Genomic DNA, 16,068 nt, shown 5'->3' with positions numbered 1-16,068 from the left:
AAATATTCAACATCTTTTCCTCCCATTACTGTATCTTGTACAATAATGAAAATTGGTATGTGTAAAACATTGTCCTTCTGCTATATGAAAAAAATATTTTTACGATTTAAAAAAATTATTTATTTTTTTATTCTTCAAAATTCATAATGGTAGTAGTTCACTGTGCAGTGATGAAGCGTTTCCCTCATAACTCATAAACTTGTTTAACTTTTTCATGTTCTCTCTTTTATTTTATTGCTGAAACTCATGTTTACAACTCTTTCAACTACATTCCTTAATAAATAATATTTTTTTTTTTACTTTGTGTTAAAAGAAAATACTGATATTCGACAATTTTTTAATGAATTTATCTTTTTATCAGGCAATCTATCAAAGGTAGAGAAGTGTCTTGCATCATATTGTAGATATGACATGCATAAATATACATAAAAATTTTCATCACGAAATGTTGAATAGTTTTTGAGTTATGTGGGAAACGCTTCATCACTGCACAGTGAAATGAATTTTGAAAAAAAAAAAAAATGTAAATAATCTTTTTTAAATCGTAAAAATATTTTTTATTATAGCAGAAGGACAGTTTTTTGAACATACTAATTTTCATTATTGTACAAGACACAGTAATGGAGGGCAAAAATGTTGAATATTTCCAGAATGTTACTGCTGTAAGCTGTACCTAACCCCTTAACTTAAAATGTTATCTTCATTTACTAGATATAATGACCAGCAAGGAACAGAATAATCGGAATAATTTAAGAAAACCTAGCTACAATTGGATATTATATTGTCTAAGTGAAAAATTAATTCAAAATAGGCCTATTCCATATTTGTAGGAACATATTGCTTTCTGTTATTACATTGCCAAATTTTAACCGAGATAGAAAAGACACAGTGTAGGCTATGCTATAAAATCTTTTCATAAATAAATGAGAATTATTTCATACGAAAGTGGAGAGAATTGTTTTAAAATGAATAACAGTAGTGCCAACTTTACAGTAACAATTTGATGAGCTAATGAATTTAACTGCCATAACAATCGTTCAAATTCATTAAACAAAGCAAACAGTGAACCATGAACCTACGACCTCTGGAATGATCTTGTCTATTATTAAGATCTTAACTTGCCTCCACCCTTTAACTTTCAAAGTATTGTATACAAGCACGAAAGTTCAGTACAACAAGAACCCGGCATAATGTACAAATGGGTCTTTGAAACGGTTCGTTTGTTCGTTCACTTTCACTAGAGGACGGATATCACAATTCTTGTGCACGGAGAACACACATAGCAAAGGTATTGTGCTTTGACCGGTAGTTCTGGCAGGACACCAAAATGTTTAACGAAGTCACGCAGCACGTAGAGGCTTAGGTTGCCAAACAAAGCCACTACATCGACTCCATCATGTATGAAATTGCAGTACCGAATGATGTGACTTATAATTAATGTTCTCAATTGTATGATATGTCACGAATTAATAAGAATTTATAAATGTGCCTTTGCTCCGCGCTTAATTGAAAGTTTCAGTTAATCACTAGCTTCTAATGCAGAATTTTTTTTTTTTTTTTTGTTTTTGCAACGTATCATAAATGCAGAAACATCCAACGCCTTGGGACTACGTACCGGCTCAAACATCAATTATATTAAGAAAAAGGGGAATGAAGAGCTACAGCATTTTACAGGATTAGACAAATTCTGTCTTCGGACACATCACTTACAGTAGGTATCACTTTCCTTGCCTTACTTTTTGACGGAACCGTAAATCCGAAACGTTGAATGCCTCTAGACTATGGCTCGGTGCAAAAAGCCAAAAACCCCGCACAACGTTTAGCACTGAGAAAGTCTCAAATAATATCTAATTTCTATACCTCATAAAAGGTCCTAATTAATTACCTTACCAAATAGATTCTGACTTTTATACCGCAAGCTGTGTTTGCTTCTGATGTAGTACAGATTTTATTACCCTTGACATGACTTCAAATTCCAGACTCCTCAGTCAACTTTCTCAAAACATGAATACGCAGTTATCTTAAAATACTATCAAGATTCTGGAAGTCAGTGAAGAGTGAGCAAAATCTATGTTCATCATTTATTGTATCTGCAAAAAATCACAATATTTGTTTAATTTGTCGAAATAGGAATAATATCCAGTTTCTTTCTGTTCTGGATGATGTTCGATGGAATTCGTTATAAAGAGATGGTATTTGTCAAGTCCGAGGATTCGCCATGAGATTGCCTGAAATTCACCTTACAGTGGAATGCCCTCTCAGCACGAGTATATAACTTACTCTTTCTGGGGATGCTAGAGTGTTTTTATATAAAAAGCAATATGTATCTTTGTTCTGGCAATAAAGTATTATTATTATTATTATTATTATTATTATTATTATTATTATTATTATTATTATTATTATAGATGGGGAAAACCTGAGAAAGAAACCCACCCGATAATCAGCCTAATTAGAATTCGAACCCATGCTCAAGCGCAGTCTCAGATCTCGAGTCCAACATTCGCTATTCTAAGCTAAACTGATGGCTATAATATTAATTTACATCAGAATCTTTGTACAACTGAAGGTGATGTTTAATCTTCCTTCAAATTTCCGGATTGCAATGTATCTAAACAGCGTACATAATATAATATAATATAATATAATATAATATAATATAATATAATATAATATAATATAATATAATATAATATAATATAATATAATATAATACAATATAATATAATCCCGCCCGTGGAGTCCTGGTCTAAGGCATCCTGCCTAGGACTCGCGTTACGAAATGCGCGCTTGTTCGAGTCCTCATTGGGGAAAAATTTTTCTCATGAAATTTCGGCCAGTGTATGGGACCGGTCCCCACCCAGCATCGTGATGTACTTGGGAATCTACAATAGGTAGCGAAAATCCGGTTTCGTAAACCAGCTATAACGGCTGGGGGGGGGGGGATCATCGTGCGAACCATACGATATCTCCATTCTGGTTGGATGATCGTCCACCTCTGCTTCGGCATGTGGACGTGAGGCCAGCAGCCGGCTGGTCGGTCTTGGCCCTTCACGGGCTGTAGCGTCATGGATTTATTTTTTACTTATAATATAATATAATATAATATAATATATTATATTATATTATATTATATTATATTATATTATATTATATTATATTATATTATGTAATGTAATGTAATATAATGTAACGTAACGTAATGTATGTACGTCATTAGCACTCTCAAGTTCTTAAATTCTGTATCAGCATCGGAGATCCATACTATCCTTAAACATTCACCCTATCCTACTTTTAACTATTGCAGATTATGTAAATAAGTAAGGGGAGATGGAAAGTGTTGGTGCAATGAAAAAGAAAAAAACTTTTGTAACGTCTCCTTCTACCACAAATTCCATTATGACCAGGCCAAAGATGGAACGGGGGCCGCCTGGATGTTAGACCAGCAGTTTACCACTGAACCACAGATGCGGTCGTCATTCCCGTATGTTGTTATACCCTTTGGACAAATTATTTGTATCATTAGACACAGATTCAATTTCTTTTAAATGAAAATTTCGGAAAAAAAAAATAGATACTGAAATGACAATAGTGATCTGAAGTAGCCTAACGTTCAATGGCCCGCATTCCCCTTCTAATTGGGCAGCGGTCGAGTTTCGCCACTGCGTCATTATCGAACAACGAAAAACGAGTTTTCAGTGAAGCGGCACGAGCAATCCTGTGCAAGTGAAACATACCCAGAGGCAAATTTATGGGGTTAGTAAATAATACACAGTAAAAACGATATCAAGCGAGGTCGCAGAAAGAGATGTAGTTGTAGTACTATATTCAACATATTTCCATATTACAGGTGCTATTGAGAAAAGAATAGGGAATAATAGAACGAAGATGTATGGGGTAATGACAGTTGGAGACCAAATCGAAATATTCGAAAAAAAAAGGACCTACTCTCCAAGTTCTTTGTTCACAACAAATCACCATCATTATCATCATCATCATCATCAAAATTTCTTCTTCTTCTTCTTCTTCTTCTTCTTCTTATTCTTTATCTCCTAGCAAGGGCATAGGGCATTCTGATTGGATTCTATTCTTCTTCATTTCCTTCCATGTTTTCCCTTCCTTCGTAATTTCTTCATTAACTGTTCGGCTCCATGATTCTTTTGGCATTCTTCTTACGCTATTCCCTTTAGGATTGCAATTTAAAACCTTTCCTTAATGTATGTCCTATTCCGAGCACAAGCTTTGGCTTTTTCGGTAATGAGCTAATAATAAATTATATAATTTTAAATTTTGTGTAAACAGCTCAAGAAATGTATTATTATTATTATTATTATTATTATTATTATTATTATTATTATTATTATTATTATTATTATTATTATCATCCAATTTCTTATATTTGAGGGGCTAAGAAGCAAAGGAGTATAAATGCACTTAAGTTATTTGTGAGAAAATGTGGTTGAAAGTACTTAAGATTTCGTAAATTCCGTGAAATTTATTTCAATTTTAGTGTGTGATGTGGTTAAAAGATGTATCCCTTTGCCACTAAAATTTTAAATGTTTTAGCTTCCTCTGGATGCACTTAACTCATGTTTTTAGAAATGTCACTTGTATCCCTTTACTTCTGACCCCCTCATTTATTTTCTTTTCGACCTGTTTTTTTTTCCCCCATACATATTTGAGATTTTGTCAGGCCATCTGATTCTTAACATTCTTTGTAAACATCTCTTCATAAATAGGCTACTTGGAATTTATTTTCGACAAATTCTACTTGTCTTCTAGGTTTCACACTCATATAATAAAACTGACGAAGTTATTATTGAAGAGCTTCAATTTAGTAAGCCATATGGAACTTGATTTCCAGACAGGATAGGACTGGACAAAGGCGTTATTAACTTTCTTTATTCTATTTATAATATTCTCAAGGGCTCCATCACGTTTGCGAATCACATTTCTTTTATACGTATATTCCTCAACACTATCAATATATTTGTTATTTATTGAGAATTTGTTAGCTTTTTTACTATTAAATATAATTTCCTTGGTTTTCCCTATGTTCATTTCATATGTGCTCTTTTCACTTTTTTTTTTTTTTTTGCTAATTCATTCATTTTTCTCTGTATATCTTGTTCACAACAAAGTCACATAGAATTTTCTCTGAATCAAAAATCCTGTCCTTTCTGGGATAAATTCTCAGTACCGCAGCTTATAATAGTTTTACTAAAGATATAAATCATTCACTAATGTACGTAAATGTATGGTTTTAAATGAAGGGACAAGTATAACATCGAACATGGCGATGGAATAATAATTAAGCTGCAGAATGGAAGAAACATGTTTTGATGTATGTAGTAAAATTACGATAGTGAGATATAATCTAAATCAGTGGTCGTCAGCACTCGCTGAAATGTGCAACGGTTAAGCGGTGCTGTCCCGCGTGCACCGTCTGCAGCAGCAAGAGATAAGGCTGGTTCACAATAAACCGGGAATGGAAACGACAACGAGAACGAGAATGGAAATAATGTTAAAATAAATGTATTTAAATGTGAGCATTCACAATAGCTAATTCTGAATGTTCACATTTGAATACATTTATTTTAACAATATTTCCATTCTCGTTCTCGTTGTCGTTTCCATTCCCGGTTTATTGTGAACCAGCCTATAGAGAGCATACCCGCTAGCAGCTACGAGCGCACTATGGTGCACTGCGTTCTCCGCGGGTAAGAGAGGCTACCCTCAGCGTGCTCTGTGCTGACGACCCCTGATCTAAATGTTGGATTCGTCAGAGGATATTTAGCTGAACTTTTGCCATTAATGGCGATGAATATAAGAAACTCGGAGATTGGCTCTACCTTCACCTACAATTGAATAAAGGAAAAAAAAGAGATCAAGAGGGGTGGCACCCTAATCGTTGAGGTAGATACATATTACTAAATCCACGTGAACGACGAATAACTCCAGCGGAATGTGAGGTAATATGGACAAAATAAGCAAGATTGTATCGGAGTTTCAAGATAGTAATGTAAAAAGGAAGAAAATACAAATACGACAGAATAGATAAGTCAGGTGGATTGAACAATTTGTAAAGAACGCACTGGCAGGATGTCCTTCTAGCTTCCCCTTTTTTACACAATGGAAAACGAAAGTGGAGTCAAGGTTGAACATTTTGTGAGATCCTTGTATTCATCACCAGAAATAAAACATATTCGGGCTACACCTCTCCTGGATGTAACTAAAAAACTTGTTTTTGAATGTAACATTTTTACAAGTTCTAAATATGTGTTCAACTGCTATCTTTGAAGACAACGTAATAAATGTTTTCATCCAATATTTTTTTTATCATTCCTTCGTCACCTCATATTATCAAATCATAGTCATTTTCATTCTCGACAATAAAATTAAGATAAATAACACGATCATGCAATGCATAACAGATAATCTTAATTACTTTTCCACGAGATCAGCTGCCCATAGAAATCAAGTCCCAAGATTGAGCAACTGTGCACTAGAACACTGTCAGCAATGAAATACGTTATATCATAACATAACGGGACGTGATCCTAGAGTCGTGGCACCTGCCGTGCCTGGTGTTAATTGTTGCGTCAGAATGGGTGGGCCACATGGCGGGCTGGCTCATGACTACTGACGGAATTGTCCGTATCAGTGGTGGACAATCTTTATGCACCGAGGGACACGCCGAGTGAAAACTATTGCAACTTTATGTCACTTTTGTAATGCATACGGTAATAAAAAATTCTGTGTCCTGTTGCACTCCAATACATTTTCCGTCGTGCGACACGTGGGAAAAGCTAATTGTGCTAAATACATATTGAGAGAGAAAATGAGAGGGAGTGGTTTAGTTGAAGTATATTTGATAATTACATTTACGTTTTCACTTCATTGTTGATACAATTAAATTAGATTTGCTTGTAGTTATTTTTGTACCTCTGCAATGATTTTTACCGATTATTTAACGACGTTGAATCAACTGTGTGTTATCTAGCGTTGATGGATTTGGAGATACAGAAATGGTATTTATACGAGATGAGTTTCAAGATTCATAATGGAATTATCCGACATTCACCTTACAGCAAGGGAAAACATGGAAAATAACGCAAACAAAGTAATCAACTTAAGCGGAATTCGAATCCATGCTCGAGCGGAGCCTCTGATCACAAGTTTTCTTACCCACCTCCACACTATATCAGTATCCCGTGACTTACTTCAGTAGTTGTATATCAAATCATCCTTGCACGCAAGAACAATATTTAAGAAGTAACTACCTGTTGCTACCGATATCGATCTACTGTCTGAAACCATGTGGTATTACGAAGTGGGGAGCGGGGGGACGTGACTCAGTACGGACAGCTAGGGAGTGTGTGTAGGTGTATCCATAGTACAAACATAGCGACTACTCGCTTATCGCTTCCGCGTAGCATTCCTGCCGCGGTGTATATTATTTTAGTCTAGTATAGTATAGCTCGCGCAAGGAACGATTACCGAAAAGCAGCGGTGGCGTTACTGTCTGTCTTTACGTGTGTATGTAGGGACGCCGAGGGGGCGAGAGGTGCTGGCCGATGGAAGTACTGCCTCTTCCAAGAAGATGAAGAGATGGGTACATCGCCTGTGGCAATAAAGAGCGTAACAAATGAACAATTCGAAGCGAATTAAACGCGCAACATTATGTTTACGAATAAAATAATGATACTCTGCGAGGGGAATGCTCCATCACTACATAATAAAATAAACTCACTTGGAACAAGACACGTATTCATATGCAATGGAACTGAAACTAAAACCGCAATGTAACTATCGCAATGCAAGACTGATTCTATCGATGTCGTTTCTATTTTGATTGTACTCTTGAATATCATTCAAGTTATCTCGTAACCTTTCCTGTCGCCTGCTCTTCCTTATCGAATTATTTCGTTCGCGTTCCTGTCGTCAGTAATCCCTGCTTACGAGACCTATGCTAGTATAGTACAGTCTTATGTCATCACCCTCTTGTCGGTTCCACACCGTATTCCTGCCGCGGTTTCAGAGCAGGCGCTCAGACAATAGTTTTCATATACAATGCGTTCAACAGAGGACTACAGCTGTCGCAGCCAAAGAGGCGACTTCTGACGTCTCTAGTGAAGGACGTGGAAGAAACAGGGCCAGAGTGCGGCGTTGCAGCAAATAGCATATCCTTTCCTTCCCTCAGAGACTCGCCTTGTCGACGTCACAAGGCAAGTGAAGACTGCGTTGCCACATAGGTCCTTCGCTCCGTTGTCAAGAGTCGTGACACTTTTAATGTTACATTACACTTCCTTCTGCGCGTAACAGCAATGCCCATCTACTTTCTGTCTCGAAAAGGTGAATGACGAAATCAGTTTCTAATGGCTGTTCCAAGCGGGCAGCGGATAGAAGGAAGTTCAAACATAGATGTCAGAAGTCGGTACTTTGAGAGTATTCCGAATCTCACCGGTGAGCAATCCGATGGCATCACGGTGTTCCGAATTCCACCGATGACGTCATTGATGCTCCACCTGTGTCGCACCGGTGCCATCAACTTGCAGAGGTGGTGGCAGTCTCCATCAGCCGCCATCAGTGAATCTGATTGGTTCTTGTATAGGGCGGGAATTAGCAGACGAATAACATCGTGCACTGTTGTGTCATGGCGGTGTGTTCTGCTTTAGTTCTGCTGTATTGTTTGTAATGAGCACAACGTAAAAACAATATGTTAATGGCTTATGAGCGAACATGTCAACGGACCAGTTATTACTACCGGTTCAAGAAATGAATTGTTTATGCTATCTTTTCTTTGAACGAGATGGGAGTACGAAAATTTCGCAAAATTTTGCTAGCGTAGCACAGACAACAACTTGTACAGTCGCCATGACAGCCATCGATCCTTCCAGCAGTTTTGTTCCTTATTTCGCTGCAACGTGACGTCATTGATGCCACCGGATCGGTGAGATTCGGAATACGCTGTTTGCTAGTGACAGCTGTAAACGTATTTTGTTGTTTTGCTGATTGCCTAGTGGCGTCGCTAGGATATGTGCGAAAGGGAAGCTGAGCGAAGAAGTGTTTTAAATCATGTACTATTACTAAAGTATACACGGCTGTCTGGTAATATCCTGCATCATTATGCAATTTTAAATGTTCTGTGACATCTATGTCACGCTGTGCATACAGTAAATTACAGACTAGACCAGCCATTTTGAACCGGTGTGCCGCGAGAAAGTGAATATAGTAAAGGTTGTCCTAATAAATTGGAAGAATAAAAGTGAGCCCACAAGAGTCAACTATCAGCGAATGCGGCACAAGTCGACATCGATAAACACATTACCTCTTAAACCCTCAAAATTCCCCCTGGTTGGTAACCACTCGTTTAGATTATTTGAGTATGACGCGGGATTTTAAATTATTATTTTATTTTATTATTGAGATATTTTACGACGTTGTATCAATATCTCAGGCTATTAGAGTCTGAATGAAATGAAGGAGATAATGCCGGTGAAATGAGTCGGGAGTCCAGTACCGATAGTTATCCAGCATTTGCTCATATTGGGTTGAGGGAAAACCCCGGAAAAAATCTCAACCAGGTAATTTGTCCCGCCCGGGATTCGAACCTGGTTTCGATTTTAAATTACACATTTAGTGTGCCGCATGTTGAAAAAAGGTTCAAAAACATTGGACTAGACAAATGTAATAGAAAATTCTAAAATAACTTTCAGCATTTTATATTAGGTTGCAAGAAAGACGAGATGCAAAGAAAAGAGTTAGTGTCACAGAAGTTGAAAATAGCTGATATTAAATCATGAATCTTTTGTGAGAAACTAGTGGCACAGTGTATAAATTATATTACGTAATATTTCCTTTCATTTTCGATTACATTTTAAAGAAATTAAAAATGTGCCTATATGAGACAACATATACAGTAGGACGTGAACCAAATCCGTGTAGTGTAGGACATATGAAATAAATAGGCTTTACTTATGCACTGTATACTGTATTCGGTATCATCTGTGCCAGGATGTCTGCCGCTTTGGTCCTGACGTTGGCCTCCTTGCTAGCTGGAGCCACGGTCGGGGAACAGATCTTCGAGACGTTGTACGAGTGGAACCTGCTCAGTTACGATCTGCCCGCTAACGGCTACGTGCCGCAGAATAACTTGTTTACCGGGCTTGAAGTGTACTGGGATCGCATCTTCTTAGCACTGCCCAACCTCCGCAGTGGAGTTCCTGCAACGCTAACCTGGCTGCCTCGTCCCGACAGCCCACAGGCTTCTTACATTGACAAGTCACCGGCTCTACAGGTAAGAATGTCGTACCATGATATTGCTGACGATGATTTGCGTCGTTAAATTCCTGAGTACTAACTGAAGTTTTTTTATAACATTGCTTTTATTTTGATTAATTCCATTGTAGAATGAATATAAAGTGTCTCCTATCAACTGAATTATTAGCGAATCTAACAAATTATTATTATTATTATTATTATTATTATTATTATTATTATTATTATTATTATTATTATTATTATTATATTTCATTTAAATATATACACTTGTGACTTGGTGAATTTTTCAGCATGATCGACAAAAAAAAAAACAAGTAGACAGGGGGGCAAGTAGCTACACTCCAATATGTGCAGTGTTAGAGAGAGAGAGAGAGGGGGGGAGAGGGAGAGAGAGAGAGAACACTATTTGTCAGTGATTTCCACTGTTTGCTCCACAGCTTTAGAACCAAGAAATGAGAGTTAAGCTAGTTGCGATACTTACCGCATAGCTGGCCGGTCAGTCGCGGAAGGTGGAAGATGTACGGAATTATGTGATTATGAAGAATTTTAGACTAACGATGGAGGCGAGTTAGCCTTTCGTACTTGCTGGTAGCCCTGAAAAACACGGAAAATACAAATCAGGATAGCTGGCTCATGAGATCGACCCCGGCCTTCCGAATACATGGCAGGCGTGTTAATAACATCACTGTGTGCTGTAAATAATAATAATAATAATAATAATAATAATAATAATAATAATAATAATAATAATAATAAATAAAAATTCGAAGGCCCAGTTCAAAAGGGAAACAACTCAAAATTTTATTTAAAGTTTTGAGAAATCTGAAATTTAAAGCTTCATGTTGCTATGAAAAATCCAAGGAACACGCTATAATTTTAAACTATAAATAAAATATCATTAACAGAATCTGGAATAATTTCAACGATCCTTTGATTCTTCATAGCAACATATAGCCTTAAAATGCAGGTTTCTCAAAACTTTAAATGTTTAGTTGTTTCCCTTTTGAACTGGGCTGTCGAAATATATCTACACGATATGAAGACTTTGCAATATAGGGTTGAGGTAAAATTCCCATGCTTTATTAAAAATGCTTTCGAATAAAAAAAATAAGTAAACGATTAACATTACGCTTGATCTCCCTTGATCTCAGGAAATAACTTTGGTAATCACACCGACTGATTGAAAGCCTTCATGCACGCTCAAGATCACACAAAATCTGTCCTTTGTTTATTTTTTTTATTTTTATTTTATTGGGTTATTTTACGACGCTGTATAAACATCTAGGTTATTTAGCGTCTGAATGAAATGAAGGTGATAATGCCGGTGAAATGAATCCGGGGTCCAGCACCGAAAGTTACCCAGCATTTGCTCGTATTGGGTTGAGGGAAAACCCCGGAAAAAAACCTCAACCAGGTAACTTGCCCCGACCGGGAATCGAACCCGGGCCACCTGGTTTCACGGCCAGACGCGCTGACCGTTACTCCACAGGTGTGGGCTGTGTCCTTTGTTGAAGTATTAATAAAACAATAATGAAAATGGCATCGATTTTGTCCCATTCGCAGCGAGAAAAGTAGATAGTGAACTCTCCAATATGGACAATTATTGTGTGTCCCATAATATCTGAAACTACAACTTTTCATCACACCAAAGAGTCTTGCTTTTCGTGAAATGATACGATTGTCATGAATTGCCAGAATAGTCGGCCTCAGGAACCGAATTTTACCATTCCAGCGCGTTAAACTAAGGATAACTCGTTATACGATACACAATATGTAACTATGATTTCCAGCGTCTGTTTTAAAACAGAAATCTACATTCCTTAAGAGCTTCGTTCAATAGATGCTAAATGAAAAGAAAAACTGTTTCAAATCAAACGTGTAAAAAAATTTGGAACTCGGTATTTGTAGTAGTATATTGTAGTATAGGTAGAAATAAGGCCATGATGCCTTCTCTTCCTCTCTGCCAGGTGATTACAACTACAATATTAACAAAGAAAAATTTTTTATTACAGAAGTACAAATTAAACCTAAGATAATAGAATTATATAGAGATTAAATTACCGGATATTGAAATATTTTGTGACAGAATAAGATAACCATTTACAAGAAGCCATGTCTGAACGAGTCTCAATTACTGACCAGGTTAGGTTAGGTTACGGTGGCTACGGACGAATTACTGATCAAGTGCCTGGTAAGTTTGTATTTGAATTCAATTTTATTTCGACAGTCCCTGATGCTAACATGTAGCGAATTCTGGAGTCTTGGCATGGCTGTTGCGAAAGATGATGAGTATGAGGAGGTGCGATGGGATGGTATTGTTAGTATTGTTTCATGACGAGAGCGTGTGTTCAGATTATGGTGGGAAGAAAGGTAAGTGAAGCGAGACGACAGGTACGAAGAAATAGAAGAGTTCAAGATTTCGAAGAGAAGTTCCTCGTTACGTTTACAGCACAGTAGAAAATTATGTTACATTATCAGATGTTACAATTAATGTAGTCTCTTGGCTTTTTTTATTAAGGCATTGCATTAAAAGGGAGAAAACAGACCAAATTGCTATATTTTATTTCTAATATTTTTACTGATTTCAAGTATTTATTAAATTTTCATCGTGCTTCCAATTAATAAGAGGAAAAAAGACTGTTAATGATCCAATATGAGAAGTGCTATGAAACTTACACATATGGAACATTTATATTAACATTCGTATAAAAGCCGGTAGGCTATATATTAAAGTTATTTTAATTGAGTCAAATGTTCAGTACTATAAAATTCAGATCAATATATTCTGTTGTCGACAGCTTCTTTAAGGGGACTGGGTAGTGATGCCTGTGCGATTAAAAAATTTTAGTAGGCCTACAAAAGTTTAGTTCAATATTTATAGGCTTTTAGTGCTCAGATTGGTATAAAACTTTTCATGCTCATACAATCAATCATTGTGAATTCAATGGTATAAAAGACAACTAATTAGTTTCGTATCCCAGAAAGAAATGTCCGAAATGATAACCTATTTTCTCACTTTGCTAAGTGTACCTCATTTTTCAGGTGCACATTACTTCCTACATGCTGCACTCATACACCTTGAATTTTTTTAAGTTATCTAGTATTATATATTGTAAATTCTAAAGCAAAATTTAGTTAAATATTTCACCCCTAGTGAAACAGAAAAAATACTGAACTTTGTTTAACATTTTTTAATTTTTTTTAATGCATAGATATTTCATTCTCGTGTTATGTGCGTGATATTCTTAAACCCGCAGGTCTACTCTGTAGAACACAGGCTGCAGAAAACACTGTAAAAATTTGATGTAAATTTATTCAGTAGTTTCAGAGAAAAATGCACTTAAGTATGAAAAATGTCAACTTATGGAAAACTGCATTAAAAAAAAAAAGAAAGAAGAATATATGAATTACATGCACCGCCAAATTTAAAGAGGTTATTTAGGGGGCTTATCTGCAGAAATACACCCCACAATATTTATATTGTTTTAAAGAGCAAGTTTTGTACTTTATTTTCAAAACACAAAATATAAAATCGGACTTTTGACCCCTAATCACTACCTGGTTCCCTAAAATCAGATAATCAGAATTGCTATAAGTCAATATCATATTTATAACAATCCAAGTCGGTCGCAGTGTAGGTAACGACAAACACGCGCAGTTTTAATGTTAAGTAAACGCCATGATCACGTAATCAGGGGTAAAACATCACATGATCATGTCATAAGTTCAAACTCATTTCGAGACATGAATGTTTTTTTCGTGTGAACTTGTTGTCGTGTCTTGTGGCGGAAATTCGACACTCCGTTGATCATCACACGTCACAAGACATCCACATAGTTCCATACACAGCGTATTCCGAATCTCACCGGTCCGGTGACATCAATGACGTCACGTTGCAGCGAAATAAGGAACAAAACTGCTGGAAGGATCGATGGCTGTCATGGCGACTGTACAAGTTGTTGTCTGTGCTACGCTAGCAAAATTTTGCGAAATTTTCGTACTCCCATCTCGTTCAAAGAAAAGATAGCATAAACAATTCATTTCTTAAACCAGTAGTAATAACTGGTCCGTTGACACGTTCGCTCATAAGCCATTAACATATTGTTTTTACGTTGTGCTCATTACAAACAATACAGCAGAACTAAAGCAGAATACACCGCCATGACACAACAGTGCACGATGCTATTCGTCTGCTAATTCCCGCCCTATACAGGAACCAATCAGATTCACTGATGGCGGCTGATGGAGACTGCCACCACCTCTGCAAGTTGTTGGCACCGGTGCGACACCGGTGGAGCATCAATGACGTCATCGGTGGAATTCGGAACACCGTGATGCCATCGGATTGCTCACCGGTGAGATTCGGAATACGCTCATAGTGTATGTAGAAAGGAGAATCGGGCTGAAGTAATGCGTTTTGAAAACGGTATGAAAGTCTTTCGATAAGAAAATATGAATAGAAAGTAACTTTTAAGAAATAAAAATCAGTTTAGTGGGATGATAGTTTGGAACGTGGCCTGTTTTCAGCCGTATCCTGGTTGGGAATGGCAAGGTACAGCTGGGAACTGCACCGGACTGGTGTCCGTGTATCGAATCCGTGTGGACCGTTGTAACAGATTGTGGGTGCTGGACAGCGGCGTCATAACCACGCTGGACAACTTCTCTCCTGTCTGTCCTCCCAAAATCTTCGTGTTCGACCTGAAGACAGACACACTCGTCCGGAACATCATATTGCCCAGAGAGGTGAGGGAATTAATTATCATATGAAACTTGTATTTCAGTTTGTTATAACATAGTCAAATCATTTTCATTCAATATTTTCAATTAAAATTGAACTTTCTATTACCGTATATATAACAAAATCTATGTGTTTTACGTATAAATATATATTGTTCGAGCATATCTGGAGATTTTTAACATTAGTACATTCATTTATAAATTATTTATTCAGCTTTGTTTATTATACAATTAGAGACAACGGTACAATCTTTTCCAGGGTTCATATCAGTAAGTGTGCACATGGGCAACATATTACTTACTTACTGGCTTTTAAGGAACCCGGAGGTTCATTGCTGCCCTTACATAAGTCCGCCATTGGTCCCTATCCTGAGTAAGATTAATCCAGTCTCTACCATCATATCCCGCCTCCCTCATATCCATTTTAATATTATCTTCCCATCTACGTCTCGACCTCCCCAGAGGTCTTTTTTCCTCCGGCCTCTCAATTAACTCGCTATATCCATTTCTGGATTCGCTCATACGTGCTACATGCCCTGACCATCTCAAACGTCTGGATTTAATGTTCATAAATATGTCAGGTGAAGAATATAATGAGTGCAGTTCTGTGTTGTGTAACTTTCTCCATTCTCCTGTAACTTCATCCCTCTTAGCCCCAAATATTTTCCTAAGAACCTTATTCTCAAACATCCTTAACCTATGTTCCTCTCTCAAAGTGAGAGTCCAAGTTTCACAACCATAAAGAACAACTGGTAATATAACTATTTTATAAATTCCAACTTTCAGATTTTTTGACAGCAGACTGGATGATAAAAGCTTCTCAACCGAACAATAACAGGCATTGCCCATATTTATTCTGTGTTTAATTTCCTCCAGAGTATAATTTATATATATTACTGTTGCTCCCAGGTATTTGAATTTTTCCACCTCTTCAAAGAATAAATTTCCAATTTTTATATTTCCATTTAGTACAATATTCTGCTCACGAGACATAATCATATACTTTGTCTTTTCGGGCTTTACTTCCAAACCTATCTCTTTACTTGC

At 36.8% G+C, this 16,068-nt stretch overlaps 1 protein-coding gene and 1 long non-coding RNA gene across 2 annotated transcripts in view; one reads left to right on the top strand and one right to left on the bottom strand.

Annotated features, from left to right (window-relative positions):
- yellow-e (L-dopachrome tautomerase yellow-e) overlaps window positions 1-16,068 on the top strand; it is a 74,588-nt gene that overhangs the window by 43,117 nt on the left and 15,403 nt on the right. The window contains exons 2-3 of the mRNA XM_069829194.1: window positions 10,018-10,300; window positions 14,812-15,027. Coding sequence (XP_069685295.1) covers window positions 10,019-10,300; window positions 14,812-15,027 — 498 coding nt within the window. The 5' untranslated portion in view covers window position 10,018. The remainder of the gene's footprint in view (window positions 1-10,017; window positions 10,301-14,811; window positions 15,028-16,068) is intronic.
- LOC138701865 (uncharacterized) overlaps window positions 10,771-16,068 on the bottom strand; it is a 173,149-nt gene continuing 167,851 nt past the window's right edge. The window contains exon 4 of the long non-coding RNA XR_011332711.1: window positions 10,771-10,878. This is a non-coding gene — a long non-coding RNA (uncharacterized lncRNA). The remainder of the gene's footprint in view (window positions 10,879-16,068) is intronic.

Source organism: Periplaneta americana, chromosome 6 (assembly GCF_040183065.1).
Source record: "Periplaneta americana isolate PAMFEO1 chromosome 6, P.americana_PAMFEO1_priV1, whole genome shotgun sequence".
NCBI classification, from domain to species: Eukaryota; Metazoa; Arthropoda; class Insecta; order Blattodea; family Blattidae; genus Periplaneta; species Periplaneta americana.
This window is presented reverse-complemented; position numbering and strand designations above follow the sequence as displayed.